General features: G+C 45.9%; 1 protein-coding gene across 1 annotated transcript in view; it reads left to right on the forward strand.

Annotated features, from left to right (window-relative positions):
- Positions 1-10584: 10584 nt before the first annotated feature.
- The window catches only part of LOC132382973 (neuronal pentraxin-2-like), a 67623-nt gene continuing 58094 nt past the window's right edge, over positions 10585-20113 (forward strand). Inside the window, exon 1 of the mRNA XM_059953592.1 lies at positions 10585-11214. Within this exon, the coding sequence (XP_059809575.1) occupies positions 10612-11214 (603 nt within the window). The 5' untranslated portion in view covers positions 10585-10611. The remainder of the gene's footprint in view (positions 11215-20113) is intronic.

Here is a 20113-nt window from a genome sequence, read left to right on the forward strand (position 1 = left end):
ACACCGTTAACTCGGGAGGCCCACAATGTGAGTCATGACGGAGTGGCCGGAACCTTGCTCAAAATGAGAAGAAAGGCATGGGTCATAATGGGCTCAGTTACAGCTGCTCTCTTGAACTATCGCTCCTTGAAGGTGTCTTAGATATTATGGAGTACCCATGATGGAGCCGACTAATTTTACAACTTTCTGTGGCTTACTTCAATCCTGTGCAGTAGCCCCCCACCCCACCCCATACCAGACCATGATGTAGCCTGTCAGAACGCTCTCCACAGAGCATATATACTATAGAGATACAGCATGGAATGGGCCCTTCTAGTCTTTTGAGCCAAGTCGCCCACCAATCCCCTGATTTAATCATGGCCTAATTTACAATGACCAACCGGTACATCATTGGGCTGTGGGAGGAAACTGGAGCATCTGGAGGAAACCGGAGCATGCAGTCATGGGGAGAACGTGCAAACTCCTTAAAGGCAGCAGTGGGAATTGAACCTGGGTTGCATGTACTGTAAAGCGTTATGCTAACCACTATGCAGCTGTGCCACTCAAACACTATCCAGACACTTAATGATAAATAAGCTTAGAAGAGAACTGTTTAACAATATGTGAAGGTCTTACAGTCACTGCAGGCAAATTATTAATGACAGTTTTATAGCAGCCCTTAGCATGGTCACAAGTAATATCCTTACCCTTACTTATCCTTCATCGCTGCAGCTTTCGGGTCAAACTGACTAATCTTTCTCCCTTGCATGGGGCTTGATATGTCTCATATCTGATAATTACCACAGAATTGCTTGCAATAACCTTCTTTCTCATCCCTGGCTGAGATCTCCAATCCCTAGTCCACACCCATTTTTTGCCGTGTGCTATCTTGGAAGTAAAATGACTACAGTTTACCTCAAAAGACTTAGAAGAATTTCTTTAGCTGGAAGGTGGTGAATGTGGGGAATTCAGTGTCAGACGTGGCTGTAGTGGCCAAATTATCTGGTATATTTAAAGTGTAGGTTCCACTTCCTTTCATTGGGTTTGGAGGCTTGCGTGCCTCAATGACCTGGAGAACTATGTTGGCTGGAGTCGGGATTTTATACTTTGGCTCTTGGGTCATGCCAAATGAGTCAAAGAGTAGAGGGTGAGAGTAGTCCACTGGTCCTCCAGGTTCAGGGATTCAGCTCAGGGCTAAGAGCCCTGACTGGTTCAAACAAAACTGCTACAGAACCAGCATTGAAGAATCCTTTTACATCCAGTATTCCTGAGTTTCCACCCGGGACTTGTGTGACTGACAGCAGTGAAAATCTAGAGGAAGCTACTGACATGATGAAGGAAGCCCTGAACACCACCAGAGATGGAGGACCTTCATTGCTGCCCCAGACACCAGCGGTACAACAGGCAGTAGAAAGAAAGTGTAGGTTGATGGATTCTTGATTAGTAAGGGTCAAGGTTTACGAGGAGAAGGCAGGAGAATGGGGTTGAGAGGGATAAATCAGCCATGATGGAATGATAGCATAGACTTGATGGGCTGAATGGCCAAATTCTGCTCCTATGTCTTATGGACTACCTCACTATCATTTCAAGATCCCTTCTCGGCACCCAGTCCTGAATGAGTCACAATTCCCCAGACTTTTACAATTGACACCGCTAAATCCCATTATTGACCCACTGAGGTTTATTTAATTTGAGCAGAGCAGTTGCTTCAGAAAGAGCTTCTTCTGGTGTGGGTTGCTTTGGAATGTCCTAAAGTTGGGACAAGTGCTCTACAAATTTCTTTCCTGACACTAAGTGCTATTAATAAAGAGAGATAGAAATAAATTATTTCATTGTTACATTCAGGAAGTAACTGCTGCTGAGCATAGGGAGCTGTTTAATTACAGCAACATAACCTGGTAGCTTTAAAGGCAGGAAAAATGTCACCCGCACAGCAGAAGTACATGTACTGAATCAACAAAGAGTAATGGGTCAGCCCTGATATTAATCTAACAAAGGGTTTTCACAATGATTGGTCTATCTATCAAAAGGTCATTATGCTAATTGTTCACCTTACATTGCCATGGTTACCATTTTAACTTGGAGACAGATGAAAGAACAATAGGGAGATACAGTGAAGATACAGGCCCTTTGGCCCATTGAATTCTTGCCAACTATCAACAGCCCACTTCCACTTTTCCAATATGAATCCAATATCTTTTATCCTTCCTACGCCACGGTTAGCGTGATGCTGTTACCGCTCAGGGTGCTGGGGTTCAGAGCTCAATTTCAGCTCCTTCAGTAAGAAAGTTTGTACTGTTCGTTCTTCCCTGGGTGCTCTGGTTTCCTCCCATGGTCCAAGGACGTACTGGTTAGTAGATTAATTGGTGAATTCTCCTGAGACCAGGTTAGGGTTAAATCCTTGGGTTGCTGGGTGGTGGTGGCCTGGCAGGCCGGAAAGGCCTGTTCCACCTTGTATCTCTAAACAAAAAATAAAATACACAAAATAATCACCCCTGCCCCCCGCAGCTCCAGACTCATATACACATGAGGGAAGGTTCACAGTGGCCAATTGTCCTACCAAACTGCACGTCCCTGGGATGTGCGATGGGACCAGAGCATCCAGAGGAAGGCCATACAGTCGTAGGAATGACTGGCAAACTCCACACCAACAGCCTCTGAACCCATCGCGCCAGAGCGGTGAGGCAGCTCTCCTTGGCTGCGCCCGCTGTGAGCATGTGTGAAGGAAATTGGCCTCCTGGGAAATTACAGGATGGCTGGACTGATGGGGTCGGTGCTGGAAGACGTGGGCAAAAAAGGGCACTTCAAGCGATGTAAGTAATTGCTTCTAGTTCGGCAACCCTATGGCGTGTTAGGAATAGCAGATGGAAAACACCCCACCATGAATCACACAGTATATCACTCTGTCTTCATCATCGCTGGCTCACGACTGCCTTCTAGAGACAATTATTAAAGGGCATCGCAGTATGCCCTGCAAGTAATGAGTACAGTCACAGCTAATGAATCAGAACTGTTCTCTCACACACACTCACACAGCATTATGCAGCCCATCTGGAGAAAGCAAGAAGCACTCAGCGCAAGGATTAATCAAGGGGAGGGCCGATTTTCTTCCTTGCATTAGTCATTGGGGCAGGTGGCTCCTCTCCCAGCCCTTGCAATGGCAGCCTCTCTACTATACACTCAGTGCCCGCTTTACTAAGTACCTGTAAATTGTAATGGCCAGTGTCCGCAGAAATCTTGTGCTCTATGACTTTTTGGCCAGTGACAACAACAAGTGAGCACTGAATAATTTCGACAGGAAAAGCAGTGTAAGTAAGCCAGTTCTAAAATCTGCCGACAACTCATTCGCAAACTCCACCTTGTCAACACCGTCTGCACCGGAAACCGTAAAAGGAAATGTGATCGTGAAGTACACTTAACATGCCAACAAGGTAGAGGGTGACAACCTTCTTTGCGCAGTTTTAATTTCTTTGTGTGTCCGTAGCAAAGGGTGTCTGCGGACACACCTTAGAGGGAACACTGCTAGGTACCCCTGTACACCTGCTTGTTAATGCAAATACTAATCAGCCAATCATGTGGCAGCTACTCAGTGCATAAAAGCTTGCAGATGTGGTTGAGAGGTTTAGTTGTTGTTCAGACCAAACATCAGAATGGGGAAGAAATGTGATCTAAGTGACTTTGACCATGGAATGATTGTTGGTGCCAGATGGGGTGGTTTGAGTATCTCAGAAACCGCTGGTATCCTGGGATTTTCATGCACAAGATTCTCTGGAGTTTATCAAGAACGGTGTAAAAAAACAAAAAAAAAAATCCAGTGAGCGGCAGTACTGTGGGAGAAACTGCCTTGTTAATGAGAGAGGTCAGAGGAGAATGGCCGGACTGGTTCAAGCTGACAGGAAGGTGACAGTAACTCAAATAACCACACGTTACAACAGTGGTGTGCAGAAGAGCATCTCTGAAACCACATTTCGAACTTTGAAGTGGATGGGTTACAACAGCAGAAGGCCACGGACATAAATTCAGTGGCCACTTTATTAGGTACGGGGGATATCTAATAGTATGGCCAGTGTGTGAATATCCCAGTGGTAAAATTCCAAGATTCGGGTGCCTCACTGCACAGATATCTCACTCATTTGTCTGGAATGAGCACTTGGGGGTGGGGGGGGGGATTGTCCAGAGTGAAATAGTCTGCTCAGCCATAGATAGGGGTCTGAAGCCTAGCCAGGGCAGGGTTTGGGGTCTGCTATGTGCTGGGGCGTGCGTCTGCAGGTGGGATTGGGCTCAGGAATGTGGGTGAATATACTACATCCTGATGTTGGGAGCTGGTATATTTTTCTTTCTGCCTCCCTTTAAGTTCATCAGAAGATTTATTGAACTATTGCAGGACATGTATGGGTGGTGAGGTGGAGATACCCTCTACCAAAGGAGGTGTGAGGTTCTCCTTCCCTCCACTAACCTGCAGGTCACCCTTGGGCGAGGTGTAGCACCTGCTTAGCCCCCCCCACCCCCCACCCACCCCACCGATCAGGGTCACGTGAAGCCATGGGAGCAGGTGGTGGATGGTGGTAGGAGCAGATGGTTATGCGACCACTGACACCAGGCAGACAGTCTCTGAAGAGTGTTGATAATGGCTGGGGTCACCCGTCTTTGTAAAGACACTGCCCAGAAGAAGGCAATGGCAAACCACTTCTGTAGAAAAATTTGCCAAGAACAATCATAGTCATGGAAAGACCGTGATCACCCACGTCATATAACACGGCACATAATGATTATGTCATTCGACATGGGACGTGAATGACCAAACAGTGTGGAACATGTAAGACTAAATGAAATTAAAGTATGTTAGTATATTAATAGGAGTAACATCTAACAGTCTGGAAAATCTGTCTGCCTCAACATCACAAAGCCAATTAATTATCAGAGCTTTACTGTAGAAAGTAAGTAGTCATACTGACAAACAATGTCAATATGGTCCACCCAATTATTTTCCTCTGTACCACTGACTGTTGATGTGCAGGTAAATGCAGTGGTCAGTTTGTGCATAGTCAACCTCCACAGGCTATGGAAGAAAGGACACCTGCATATCTACAGCCCCTGCCATGAGCACAAGTTTGGAAGTTCAACCTGTCTGGGGAATGTCAGGGCAAATTTGCACACTTCTCTCACAAACAGCAAAGTGACAGTGTCACTCAGGTTGGAGGAACAACACCTTATATTCCGTCTGGGTAGCCTCCAACCTGATGGCATGAACATTGATTTCTCTAACTTCCGTTAATGCCTCTCCTCCCCTTCTTACATCCCTGATTTAGTTATTTCCTCCCCTCCTTTTTCTCTCTCTGTCCCTCTCACTATCACTCTTTGCCTGTTCTCCATCTCCCTCTGGAGCTCCCCCCCCTTTCTTTCTCCCTATGTCTCCAGTCTCATGATCCTTTCCGCTGCTCCAGCTCTGTATCCCTTTTGCCAATCACCTTTCCAGCTCTTAGCTTTGCCCCACCCCCTCCTGTCTCTTCCTATCATTTCGGATCTCCCCCTCCCCTCCTACTTTTAAATCTCTTACTATCTTTTCTTTCAGTTAGTCCTGATGAAGGATCTCGTCCCAAAACGCCGACAGTGCTTCTCCCTATAGATGCTGCCTGGCCTGCTGCGTTCCAGCAGCATTTTGTGAGAGTCACTTCATCAGCTTGAATGATGTGGGTAGAGGGGAACGTTGGCCAGGGCATCTACAGAAGTCCATGTAAGATCCCTTGGGAAGCTGATGGGCTATGATAACCACATTTACTCTGCTAGTACTTTCTGACAGACACATCGCTAGTAACCTGTTTGTAGATTTCCCCAAATGGTCCATCCTTACTGTACTGTAGGAGACACAGTCTTTCACTGCTTGTGCAGTTAAACGTGTGATAGAAATACAATTCAACTTAATGGATTTGCGTGGCTGCCCGGCTTTATTGGACAAGATTGCAGGGCTGTCAAATACTATATTGTTAGAAGAACCTGAGATGTTTCTCCTGGCACTGCAGTTTGTCACTGATTTTCAATGGCTTCATGACGGTAATGATAAAATTCACCAGCATCAAAAGCTAAGGGGAAGCCTCTCTAGTGTTTGGGAGGAGCTCCAAATGCTAATTTTCCCCACACACACCTTGGTCCTTGTGTTTCCCAGAACGAGTTGTTGACCCCAGGTAGAGGTGTGGTTAGCAAGTGTTGACAGCCTATTCAACCACAGGTAGGTCTATACTTGTCCTTCAGCAAATACTCTCTCGAAAGACCCAGAAGCACTCACACACACTTGGAGGTACTGAAGTGTACACACATACAACATACGCTTGCTCATTAATACCACTATCTAATCAGCCAATCATGTAGCAGCAACTCGGTGCAAAAAAAAAACATGCAGACGTGGTCAAGAGTTTCAGTTGCAATCTAAGTGACTTTGACCCTGTAATGAATGTTGGTGCCAGATGGGGTGGTTTGAGGGTTTCAGAAACCTGCTAATCTCCTGCGATTTTCATACACAACAGTCCCTTGAGTTTACAGAGAATGGTGCAAAAGACACAGCCAGTGAGCAGAAGTTCTGTGGGCAAAAATGCTTTGCTAATGAGAGAGGTCAGAGGAGAATGACCAGACAGTTTTCAAGTTGACAGGAAGGCAACAGTAACTTAAATAACAATGCGATACAACAGTGGTGTGCAGAAGAGTAGCTCTGAATGCACAAAACATCGAAGCTTGAAGCAGACAGGCTCCAGTAACAGAGGACCATGAACGTACTCTGAGTAACCATCTTAATAGGTACCTCCTGCACCAGCAGAAAAGGTAATTGTGTACAGTCTCCCATCACTGCAAGGCTCAAATGTATCCAGGACAACGAAGTGGGCAGGAAAAATCATTGTGAATATTACCTACCAAGCAAACTGCATTTTCAAAAGCTCCTTTCTGGAAAGCACAAACGACGAGGAAATCTGCAGATGCTGGAAATTCAAACAACAACACACACAAAATGCTGGTGGAACACAGCAGGCCAGGCAGCATCTATAGGGAGAAGCGCTGTCGTCGTTTCGGGCCGAGACCCTTCGTCAGGACTAACTGAAAGGAAAGATAGTAAGAGATTTGAAAGTAGTGGCGGGAGGGAGAAATGCAAAATGATAGAAGACCGGAGGGGGTGGGATGAAGCTAAGAGCTGGAAAGGTAATTGGTGAAAGGGATACAGAGCTGGAGAAGGGAAAGGATCATGGGACAGGAGGCCTCGGGAGAAGGAAAGGAGGGGGAAGCACCAGAGGGAGATGGAGAACAGGCAAACAACTAGATATGTCAGGGATGGGGTAAGAAGGGGAGGAGGGGCATTTACGGAAGATAGAGAAGTCAATGTTCATGCCATCAGATTGGAGGCTACCCAGCCGGTATATAAGGTGTTGTTCCTCCAACCTGAGTTCCAATGGGATCTCACTACCAAGCCCATCTTTCCCTCCCCCCCTCTTTCTGCTTTCCACAGGGATCGCTCCCTATGCGACTCCGTTGTCCACTTGTTCCCCCCATCCCTTCCCACCGATCTCCCTCCTGGCACTTACCCTTGTATGCCCAACAAGTGCTACACCTGCCCTTACACTTCCTCCCTCACCACCATTCAGGGTCCCAGAAAGTCCTTCTAGGTGAGGCGACACTTCACCTGTGAGTCCGCTGGTGTGGTATACTGCGTCCGGTGCTCCCAGTGTGGCCTTTTATATATTGGTGAGACCCGCCGCAGACTGGGAGACCGTTTTGCTGAACACCTACGCTCGGTCCACCAGAGAAAGCAGGATCTCCCAGTGGCCACACATTTTAATTCCACATCCCATTCCCATTCTGATATGTCTATCCATGGCCTCCTCTATTGTCAAAATGAATCCAAACTCAGGTTGGAGGAACAACACCTTATATACCGGCTGGGTAGCCTCCAACCTGATGGCATGATGGCATTGACTTTTCTAACTTCCGTTAATGCCCCTCCTCCCCTTCTTACCCCATCCTTGACATATTTAGTTGTTTGCCTGTTCTCCATCTCCCTCTGGTGCTTCCCCCACCCCCTCCTTTCCTTCTCCCGAGGCCTCCTGTCCCATGATCCTTTCCCTTCTCTAGCTCTGTATCACTTTCACCAATCACCTTTCCAGCTCTTAGCTTCATCCCACCCCCTCCGGTCTTCTCCTATCATTTTGCATTTCCCCCTCCCCCCACTACTTTCAAATCTCTTACTCTCTTTCCTTTTGGTTAGTCCTGACGAATGGTCTCGGCCCGAAACGTTGACAGTGCTTCTCCCTATAGATGCTGCCTGGCCTGCTGTGTTCCACCAGCATTTTGTGTGTGTTGTTGTTTTCTGGAAAGCACTATAGGTCTATTAAAACAAACACTTCACGTCATCTTAAAAGTTTCTACCCCCTACGCAGTTAACCTAATTGACCATTCTAGTTACCCCCCCACCCCCTGTCTGTTACCTCAATCACTGCACTGTAAACACTTTAAACCACTTTTTATAATGCTGTTTACATTGTAAATACATGCTGGTATTTATGTATTTATGGATATTTTATTCATATCTGTGCTTCTAATTTTATTTTAGTAATTCTCTATTCTGTATAATTGTTGAAAGTTGTTGTTTTCTGCTGTACATCACACCAACATAGCACAGCAAGTTCCTAATATATGCAAATATATACGGCAAATAAAGTTGATTCTTGATCCATACACTTCCCTCTCACTCTCTGCTCGCCTATCAGATTCCTTTTTCTCCAGCCCTTTGCATTTCCCACCTATCACCTCCCAGCTTCACACATCATCCCCCTCCCTCACCCATCTTGCTTCGCCTTTCACCTTCTGGCCTGTCCTCCTTCCTTTGCTTATTCGGGCACCCCCTCCTTTCTTTCCAGTCCTGATGAAAGGTCTCGGCCCGACATGTCGACTGTTTATTCTTTTACATAGATGCAACGGAGGTCCTTTAGCGTTTTGTGTGCGTTGCTCCGGATTTCCAGCGTCCGCAGGATCTCTTGTGTCCATAACCATGCACATCATTCACACTCATGCTTAGGTGGCAAACTCATTCACAGGCTTTGCAGGTAAGCGTGTTAATCCATTCATTGGACTGATCACTCAACACATACATACACACACACACACACACACACACACACACACACACACACACACACACACACTCACGTACTCTCTAGTGCTTATACAGACACACACTACGTAGAGCAACACTTTCCCACACTCGTCCCAGAAAGTAACAGGCAAACTATAACACCCCACCTGAATGCAGGTTTCCTCAGCCATGGATCTCCACATTCTGATTGGAAGATTTGTCCTCTAATGAGGGAAAGGAGCTGAACAGCCTTCTTGAACCCCCCCCCCCGTATTTTCTGCTTAAAAGAATCCCTAGAAACCTCTTCGCTGCACTGTCTTCCATCATGGGTATTCTGCTTTTTTATTTAATTCCTCCCAATGGTAGTTGGCTTTGCTTGGGTTATGGATTTTGAGTGCCATCCATCGCCCTATTCACCTCAGATGGGGAACTGAACAGAGTTTTACCACAACCTCTTGTCTATTCCCGATCAAAAACTCCATGCTACAAGTATTGGGCTTTGGAAACAGACACTCATCAAGCCAGGCAGCTCCTGTGGAGAGAGAATGAGGCCAAACGTTTCCAGTCAATGACCTTTGGTCTGTGCTGAAACACTAATCTAGAGTCACTCTTCTTGTTCCTGCCTGCCTTGCTGATGTTTTCCAGCCTTCTCTATTTCTTTTTGCTACATGAGTCTTTTCTAAAAGAAAAATGAATCCCACAGCAAAACGCTTCCATCGTAAATATTAAATCTGTAATGAATGGAATGATGTTCGGGGAGCTTATGTTCCGTTTTAGAAATAAAATAACACACTGTATGTTGTTACAAAATATCCCTGAGGTGGTGTATTGTGGAAATTCAAATAATTATTTTGAAATAAATAGTGCACAGTCCTGTTCGTGATTTCCCAGCTGACAAGTCGCGGACCTTTTGGGGTTTTTTTTTTCAGTAAACAACAGAAACCTGGAGGTTATCATTCATAGAATTATAGAGTTTTCAGCGCGGTGTCAGATTTATTATGCATGACTACTGCCAGCAGGGTGTTTATGCTCCTGACGAGCTTCCCACCACGTACAAACAAGCTGGATGAACCCAGCAGGTCGGGCAGCTTCCCACCACTCCTCATCTTCCTAACCAGCCTTTCAGCCGCAGGCCGTTTCCCTCCAATTCCTCCTGGAGATTCTTTCCATTGCAAATTTCATTTTGAAACACGTTGCCGAAATGCTACACGCTCGCGCATTTTTTTTTCTTCAGACGATTGGACCCGAGATGTGTTGCCCCTTTAAGGATTATTGTTCACCGAGAAGAATTCCCTTTTAAGAATGTGGGTCGCTCCTCCGGGAATCAATGACGTCTTCGAGGGGCTGTGATTGACAGATGGTTGTAAGGGATTGCCACTGCACTTGCAATCCGGCAGAATCCCACCTCGGTCTCCGAAACTGCGGATTTCTGTTTTTCATTTTAACTTGATTCTTTCTCGGGTTGTTGTTGCACAAACTCCGTCACCCTGAAGTATCTAACCATCCTGCTAGGGGCAGGGATGCTTGCATTTCTAGGTGCAGTGATCTGCATCATTGCAAGCATCGCCCCGGGATTTCCGGGATCTGTCCCTGGTGCTGAAAATGAAGCCGGAGCATTGCTTGCAACCCAAAGCGGCGCTGGAGCTGCCCGCGGTGCTGATATGGGTCGAGCCGGTGTTCCCGCACCTACCCCAAGCCAGGGCACTGCCATCGATCCTGGTGCTGGCAAAGCTTCCGTGAGCTCTGGGCTCGGATATGGCTCGGATTCACTCATGGGCACTGCCAGTCGCTTCCTCTGTCTGCCTTTGGCTCAGGATTGCCCTTCCCCGTCGATCCGGGAGGATCTGCTGCTGCTGAGGAGTACGGCCGACCATCTCCGCCAGATGGTCACCCAGCAGGAGAAGCAGATCGCCAGCGACCAGCAGACCATCAGGGAACTGACCAGCAAGCTCAGCCAATGCGAGAATGGCCAGGAACTGAGCTTCTTTCAAAACAATCCCGAGGAATACGCATGGGACCTTGGGCGAAACAGTTTGGAAGACGGGACTGAGGAATCTGACTGGACAGTGTTAGATCTGGAGCAGACCGTCCACTCCCTGAAGGACAGCATTGAAAATCTGGAGGTGAGTGGTGTTACCGTGCAGACACACGCACACACTAACACACACACTCAAACATGCTCTCTCTTCTTTATACACACATAAACACTCTCACCACGTACCATGTCTCACACGTAAACGCACACTCTCACGTTCTCACACATTAACACATAAATACTCTCACATACACAGTAAGCACAGACAGAAGCACACGGCGATACGCGCGCAGGCAGACGGACACACAGACGCGCGAGTGAGTACAGCAACAGTTTATATTCGGAAAGGCTTGCAGTGCACAGTTGTACACGCTGCAGTCTCAACAGATGCCGGTGCATTGCAAAACAACCAGAATGAGAAGCCCACAGTCCTATGTTCTAGATTATTCACGAGTCGTCCCTTTCTAACAGGCTGCGTGCAGTTAATCGGGGACCTGTTGGAGCCGAGGCTGTTTCGCGGTGCTCTCCGGTTCTTACAGCGTTAATGGATGTGATTAAGCTAAATAAATGACGATCGCTCGCACTCGCCCAGTAACGGGGCAGAAGCGACAGCGTCCCCTGCAATCTATCACTCAAGGGTTTGGTCTCACTCTGCTTCTGTTTGTCTCTTGGTCACCTGCCCCATTCTCAACCCCTGACGTTTGACAGCAGATTGCAAATAGAATCGAAAGACCGCTACCGCCGCCCTCCCGTCGCAGTTCAATTTAATTAACAAGCTGCGGCTAGAGATCGTGGGGTAGAATGTTGGGAAATTGATCGGTCAGTAGTCCTGAAGGCATCTGTCACAATGACCCTGGATTAGGGAACGGGAATCATCCAGTGTTACAGTCTCTAGCATTCGGCCCATCTTCCTGTGTAAACTCTGTAAAGAATTAGACCCAGCTCTCCAACTCGTTTACATACTCACCCCCAGGTTCAAATGATTACCTGTTCGATACGTAGGTAATCACACACCACTCGTTTTTTTAAATTAATCAATGCATCGATTTATTTATCTGCATTGATTTATCTGTCTATTAATTGATTTAAAATTATTTACCTGTTTGGTTATTTGTGTATTTATTTATTTAAATATATTTATCTGTCTACCTTTCTGTTTATATATTTATTATTTATTTATGTATCTCTCTATCTACCAATCAATTAATCAATCCATCTATCTATATATTTTTATTTACACAGTTTGACTTTTGTATACTGGTGGTTTGTCAGTCTTTGTGTACATTTTTTCCTTTGACTCTGTTATATTTCTTAGTTTTCTGCAAAAAATGAATATTAGGTACTATATGGTGCCATGCGTACTTTGGTAATTAATTTACTTTGAACTTTGAAGAGATTCTGCAGATGCTGGAAATCCTGAGCAACACACACACAAAATGCTGGAGGAACTCAGCAGCTCAGGCAGCATACGTGGAGGGGAATTAGCAGTCGGTGTTTTGGGCTGAGACCCTTCATCGGGGACCTGTTAAGTTCCTCCAGCATTTTGTGAGTATTGCTCTTGATATATAGGTAAAATGACAATGGGTAAATGCCAGAGGACAGATGGCTGGAAAGAACAATCCCTTAAATATTGGAACGATCCCCCGACAATCACAGGGAGCAGAACCTCCGTAAGCTAATCAGCAGTCAGGTCTGAATGCCTTGCTTTGATCACTGCATTCAGAACAAAAGGGAGATCCTTTTTCAGGGATCTTTCTTGAAGATCCTTTTTCAAGAAGGAAATATGTCCTAAAGGTCAAAACCACTGGCAGCTTCTCTTTCTCAATCTGTTTCCATCTCTGGAGACAAACTGACAACTGACATCTTTTATAAACCCACCGATTCCCAAGGTTATCTTGACTATACCTCTTCCCAGCATACCTACTGCAAAAATGCTACTCCTATTTCTCATTTCCTTTGCCTCCACTGCATCTGCCCCCAGAATGCTGCCTTCCTTTCCAGGACATCAGAGATGTCTTCCTTCTTCAAGAATGAGGGTTCCCTTCCTCCACTATTGATGCTGTTCTTGCCCTCTTCTTATCTTCGTCTCCATTTCCCAAACATCTGTGCCCATCCATATTCCTGTACATTAACAGGGATAGAGTTCCTCTTCTCCACCCCATAGCCTCCATATCCAACACATCATTCTCTGCAACATTTGCCATCTCCAAAAGGATCCTACCACTAAACATATTTTTACCTCTCCCCCCCCCCACCTGCTTTGCACAGCGATTGCTCCCTCTGTAATTTCCTTGTCCATTCGACCCTCCCCGCTAACCTCCTTCCCGGCACTTACCCCTGTAAGCGGCCCAAGTGCTACACCTGCCCATTCACCTCCTCCCTCACCTCCATTCAGGACCCCAAACAGTGCTTCCAGGTGAGGGAACACTTTATCTGTGAATCTGCTGGGGCCAACTAATGTGTCTGGTGCCCCCGAGGCGGCCTCCTCTACATTGGTAAGACCTGTCGTAAATTGGGGGACCACTTCATCAAGCAACTCCACTCCATCCATCAAATACAGAACTTCCCGACTGCCAAACATTTTAATACCGTTTCCCTTTCCCATTCTGACATGTTGGCCCATGGCCTCCTCTTGTGCCAAGCTGAGACCACCTTCAGGGTGGAGGAGCAACACTTTATATTCCATCTGGGGAAGATCCTACCTGATGGCATAAATATTAATTTCTCCTTCAAATAATTTTTTAAAATCTCCCCTCTTCTTCTATTCCCCACTCTGGCCTTTTACCTCTCCTCACCTACCTATCACCGGGTCCCCTTCTCCTTCCCTTTCTCCTATGGTCCATTCTCCTCCCCAGTCAGATTCTTTCTTCTCCAGCCCTTCACCTTTCCCTGCCAGTTGGCTTCACCCATCACCTTCTAGCCAGCAGCACACAAAAATGCTGGAGGAACTCAGCAGGTTAGGCAGCATCTATGGAAAAGAGTGAGCAGTCAATGTTTCGGGTTGAGACCCTTCACCAGGACTGAGAAGGAAGTCGGAAGATGCTTGAATAAAAAGGTGGGGGGAGGGGAAAGACACTGTGCTGGAAGGTGATAGGTCAAACCAGGTGGGTGGGAAAGGTCAAGGGCTGGAGAAGAAGGAATCTGATAGGAGAGGAGAGTGGACCGTAGGGGAAAAGGAAGGAGGAGGAGCCCCGAGGGAGGTAATAGGCAGGTGAGATGCAGTGAAAGTTCAGACTGAGGACTAGAGGAAGGGGGGGGGGAATTTATTTACTGGAAGGAGAAATCAGGTTGGAGGCTACCCAGACAGAATATAAGGTGTTGCTCCTCCACCGTTTAACTTGACACAAGAGGAGGTCATGGATTGACATGTCAGAACAGGAATGGGAGTTGGAATTAAAATGTTTGGCCAATGGGAAGCCCCACTTGTGGTGGATAGAGCGGAGTTGCTCGACAAAGCAACCCTCCAATTTATGACGGGTCTTACCAACGTAGAGGGGGCCGCATCAGGAGCACTGGACACGATAGACAACCCAAGCAGATTCACAGGTTAAGTGTTGCCTGATCTTCCATCCTTGGTATGATTTCACCCATTGTAGTATTTGTGCTCCTGATTATTGTAGGCTTCAGATCCTCTGGGCTCCTTGATGCCATGCTCCTGATATCACATCTGGAGTTCACGATTGGATCGAGGGTTTTATGAAGTGAAGCAGCCAGGTTACGCTGCAGTTCAATAAAACCCTGATTAGAATATCGTGCTCAGTTGTGGTCACCTCATTATAGGAAGGTTGTGAAAGCTATCGAGAGGGTGTAGAGGAGACTCACCAGGTCGCTGCCCCAATTGAGTAGCATGTCTTATGAGGATAGGTTGAGAGAGCTTCAGCTTTTCCCGTTGGAGTGAAGGAGGATGACAGATGGCTCAATAGAAATGTAGAAGATGATAAAGGCATAGGTTAAGTGGACAGCCATTGATCCTCTTTTCCCTGATCTCTTAGCTTTGTCTATGGCATGTTTAATTTTCTGGTTACTTTGTCAATACCCTGTGTGTTGTAGCCTCATTGGGTAGGGACTCCATTGTTAGGTAGGGCCTGGCTTTACTCACTGCAAGTTCTTCAACATTCTTTATTGAACCAGGGTTGGAATCTTGGCCTGATTGTATTAATAGTATCATGGATATATGGGGGTGGAACAGTTGGCATAATGCTTTGCAGTGCCAGTGATTGTGATTGAGTTAAATTGCCACCACCGTCTGTAAAGAGTTCATTTGTTCTCCCTGTGACTACATGGTTTCTTCTGGGCTCTCTGGTTTCCACATTCCAAAGACATACGGGTTAGGGTTAGTACGTTGTGGGCATGCCACGTTGGCATTGGCAGAATGCTGATGCTTGTGGGCTGCCCCCAGCACGTCATCAGACTATCTCAGCCATTAACACACATAATGCATTTCATGGTAAGTTTAGATGTTTCAAAGTATATGTGACAAATAAAGCTAGTCTTTAGTCTTACTAATAGATGTCTCGAGCTACGTGTATTGTGGTACTGCAGAAGCTAGACAGTGCCTCATTGATGCCCAGTTTTGAGCTGTTGAATTAATTCAACTCAGTGTGATAGTGGAATTACATAACGTGGAGACTGTCCTCAGTTTGAATAGGGAATTTACACCATTAAGATTGTATGGGGTGACTTTAGCTAATACAGATGTCTTTGTAGCTGGTAGACTTGTGAATGTCCATCCATTGCTTCTATTGCTGAAATAAGGCCAAATTTAAGTTACAGGAGCAACACCTTATACTCTGTCTGGGTAGCTCCAACCTGATAGCATGAATGTTAATTTCTCTAGTTTCTGGTAATTTCTCCTCCCTCCCTCCTTCTCTCCTTCTTCATTCCCTATTCTGTTTACCCTCTCACCCTTTCTCTTCTCCTCACCTGCCTAATACCTCTCTCTGGTGCCCCTCCTTCTTCCCTTTCTCCTGTTATCAACTAACCTCTCCTCTTAGATTCCTTCTTATTCACCTCTTTACTTCCTCCACCTATATCCCTCCCAACTTCTCATTTCACGTCCCACCTTCCCCCTCACCTTATTTTTCTGGCTTCAGCTCCCTTTCTTTTCAGTCGCGATGAACTGCCTCAGCCTGACACACATACTGTTTACTCCCCTTTGTAGGCGCAGCCTGAGCTGCAGGGTTCCTCCAGCATCGTGTGTGTGTTGCTCAAGATTTCAGGCATCTGCAGAATCTCTTGTGTTTATGAGGCTGATGAAGATGATGTCAGCTGTGTTTATTCTTTGCAATGAATCTCATATTTCTGCTGAAAACTCACCATGACAGCCACATTGTTTAAGACTTTGGCAAATGGTCCATGGTTTGGAAACCACACTACTTTTGGTGATGGGTATCAGTCTCTGTGTCGAGTGTGTGCAACAGCTTTGTTTGTGTGTAATTTTTCATTGACTTCATTGTGTTTCATTGTATTTACTGTGAATGCCTACAAGAAAATAAATCGCAGGGTAGTATATGGTACATAGCTTAATAATGGGGTGGCAGTTTTTAAATATCTCTCTAATATGTCTCTACCAAAGGAGGTGTAAGGCACTCCTTCCCTCCATTAGCGTGCAGGTCACCCTTGGGCAAGGGGGTACACCTGCTTAGCCCCCCTACCCTCCCAACTCGATCAGGGCCACATGAAACCATGGGGGAAGGTGGTGGATGGTCGTATGAACAGCCGGTGCATGTCACAAGTCCTGGTGATGCGACCACTGATACCAGGCAATCTCTGTAGAGTATTGATAATGGCTGGGGTCACCCGCCTTGTAAAGACACTGCCCAGAAGAAGGCAATGGCAAACCACTTCTGTAGAAAAAATTTGGCAAGAACAATTATGGTCACGGATAGACCATGATCACCCACATCATACGACTCAGTATATAATGAACAAATTTTGATAATAAAATTACTCTGAACTTTGAACAGGTTGGATAATGATTACTCAGCTCAGGGAGGATGGTGACCCGTGGGAGACTTCCTACTTCTGATCCATTGGGTCAGAACCCAGTTTCCCTCGGGATCAATAAAGTACGTCTGTCTGTCTGGGTCTGGAGACAACATTAGGAGTCCGAGGCCATTACTTTCAATTGTTTGCCACCAAGGGTCTCTGGTGGGTCTGTCCTATCGGTAGATTACATTAAAGAGTTCTGAGACCTTGAAGGTGAGACTCTGACAGGGCTACGACTGACACTAGTCTGTGAGAGTGTTTGGAGAACAAACCCCAGCTGTTTGTGAGGAGAACTTTGAGAGATAGAGCCAGCTGGAGAGAGTTTCCAGTGCCTGAGTCTGTGCTGATGTCAATGTAAGATGGCCTACATACTCTTTCTGTGGCTTTAATAAAGTGGTTGACCTTCAGACTAACTTGCTAGGTCATATCAGGAGGTAGTTAAGAGTCGACCACATTCATTTGGGTATGGAGTCATGTGTACTCAGTGGCCATTTTATTAGGTTCTACCTGCACACCTAATGCAAATATCAAATCAGCCAAGCATATTACAGCAACTTAAAGCATGAACGCATGCAGACATGACCAATTCTTCCCCATTCTGATGTTTGGTCTGAACAACAACATAGTCAGTGGTAAAAGAATTGGGGGGGGGTGCTAATGGGAATGCGAGGGAGAATAGAATAGGTTACCGATCTGCAGGGAAGTAAAGGGGGGAAATATTATTGACAGGATTACCCTTTTGAGAGCCAGTATGGACTCAATGGGCTGAATAGTCTTATTTTAGTAAGCAAGTTTAGTATAAATAATGCACCCAATGTCATGGAGGGATTTTAGATCACATCCCCAAATCTTTGGAAAGCTCAGGACTTCAGGGCTCTGGTATTTCAGCACACACACACAATACTGGAGGAATTCAGCAGGTCAGGCAGCACCTATGGAGGATGCACCTTTTCAACCTGCTGGGGTTGCAGTTGTTAACATTCGCACAAGGAGTGGTTTCTGAGTGGGGTGAAAGGTCAAGTTAGAGAGCTTTGGAAGGGGGAGGAATCCAGAACCCTCAACTGCAAAGAGCCAAAGGAACGGACACCATAGTTAGAAGCACGGCTAGACTTGACGGGCTTAATGGCCTGATTCTGTTCCTTCGTTTACGGTCTTAAAGCCTACGTGAAAGGTGAGGCTGGAAGACGAGATTATGAGGGTGATAAATGATCTATTGTTTCAAGACACAAGATTATTTACCACCCATGGACCAAAACTTACAGTAAACTGCGTCATTTGCTTCAACAGCCGACACATCTGAATGTGACAGGGTAGCTCGCAAGTGCTGCCCCAATATAGCTCCATCTCTTAGCCCAAAGGAATGTGCTCGACTCCATTGTTTGCCAAGGTGGATCAGTTTGAACAAAGTGCAGTGCAAAGCCATTGGAAGCGACAGGCATGATGACCTGAGGGCTTTAGTACCTGAGCTGCAGCAGAGACAGATAACGAACTGAAAGCACCGTTGAGGAATACACTGGTAAAATTTACGATGGTGTCAGAGTGTAATATTTAAATCAAGGTATGTTAACAAGATAGCAATTTGCTGAATTTGTAGCACACAGAAACATTTCTCTTAAGCTTCGAATTTGCATAAAATTCAGACCTCACCGTGGACACAGCTGAACTGAACTGAAATATGCCTATTGATTTTGTGTCTTATATCCTGTGTTTTTGCTATTTTTTGTTGTCCTTTGTGTGTTCGATGTTTGATGTTTTTCTTTGGGCGGGTTGGCTCCACTGTTCTTTGTTTTGTGACTGTCCGTGGCGAAGATGCATTTCAGGGCTGTGTACTGCATACACACTTTGGTGATAAGTGTACTTTGAACCTTTGGGTTAAATGTGCCTGTGGAACTTTGTTGATTTACCATGGCCACTGACATTTTCTGATCCTGTATACAGTGCACCGGCCAGAAAACTACTGTTGGGTTTCAACCACTCTAAAACAATTCCCAGCCGGTGATATATTGTTATCAGAATAATATATGACCTACACTCAGTGATCACTTTATTAGGTGCAGGAGTGGGACTCGGTGTGGCCTTCTGCTGCTGTGGCCCATCTACGTCAAGGTTGGATGTGCTGTGCATTCAGAGATCTTCTGTACACCACTGTTGTAACACATGGTTATTTGAGTTACTGTTGCCTTCCTGGTATCTTGACCCACTCTTGTCAATCTCCTCTGACCTCTCTCATTAAAGAAAGCGTTTTCACCCACAGAACTGTCATTCACTGGATGTTTTTTTTGTTTTTTGCACCATTCTCTGTAAACTCTAGAGACTGTTGTGCATAGAAATCCCAGGAGATCAGCAGTTTCTGAGATACTCAAATTATCCAGTCTGGCACCAACAATCATTCCACGGTCAAAGTCACTTAGATCACATTTCTTCCCCATTCTGATGTTTGGGCTGAACAACAACTGAACCTCTTGACCACGTCTGCATGCTTTTATGCATTGAGTTGCTGCCACCTGATTGGCTGATTAATGAGATGGTGTACAGGTGTACCCAATGAAGCAGTCACTGAGTGTGAAACCTCCGAAGCAGCAACGAGCTAGCCAAGACCAGTGCCCAGTCCCATAACGGCTTTCCTGTTAACCCTGTTCCAGCTGTTATAAAAGATCCCATAATATCTATCTCAGACTTTTTAACATGATATATTTTTACCCTCATTCAAACAGACAAGGGAGTCTTTTGCTAGACTGGCATTTTATATCTTTGCCTAACCTGCCTTGGGCTGATGGGGCTGAGTCACCATCTTGAACTGTCACCGACATAGAGCTAACATACAACATAGAAATCTACAGCACATCACAGGCCCTTTGGCCCACAATGTTGTGCTGACCATGTAACCTACTCTAGAAACTGCCTAGAATTTCCTTACCGCATAGCCCTCTGTTTTTCTAAACTCCATGTACCTATCTAAAAGTCTCTGAAAAGACTCCTTTACCATAGTCGCTGGCAGT

This window comes from Hypanus sabinus, chromosome 29 (assembly GCF_030144855.1).
Source record: "Hypanus sabinus isolate sHypSab1 chromosome 29, sHypSab1.hap1, whole genome shotgun sequence".
Taxonomy (NCBI): domain Eukaryota; kingdom Metazoa; phylum Chordata; class Chondrichthyes; order Myliobatiformes; family Dasyatidae; genus Hypanus; species Hypanus sabinus.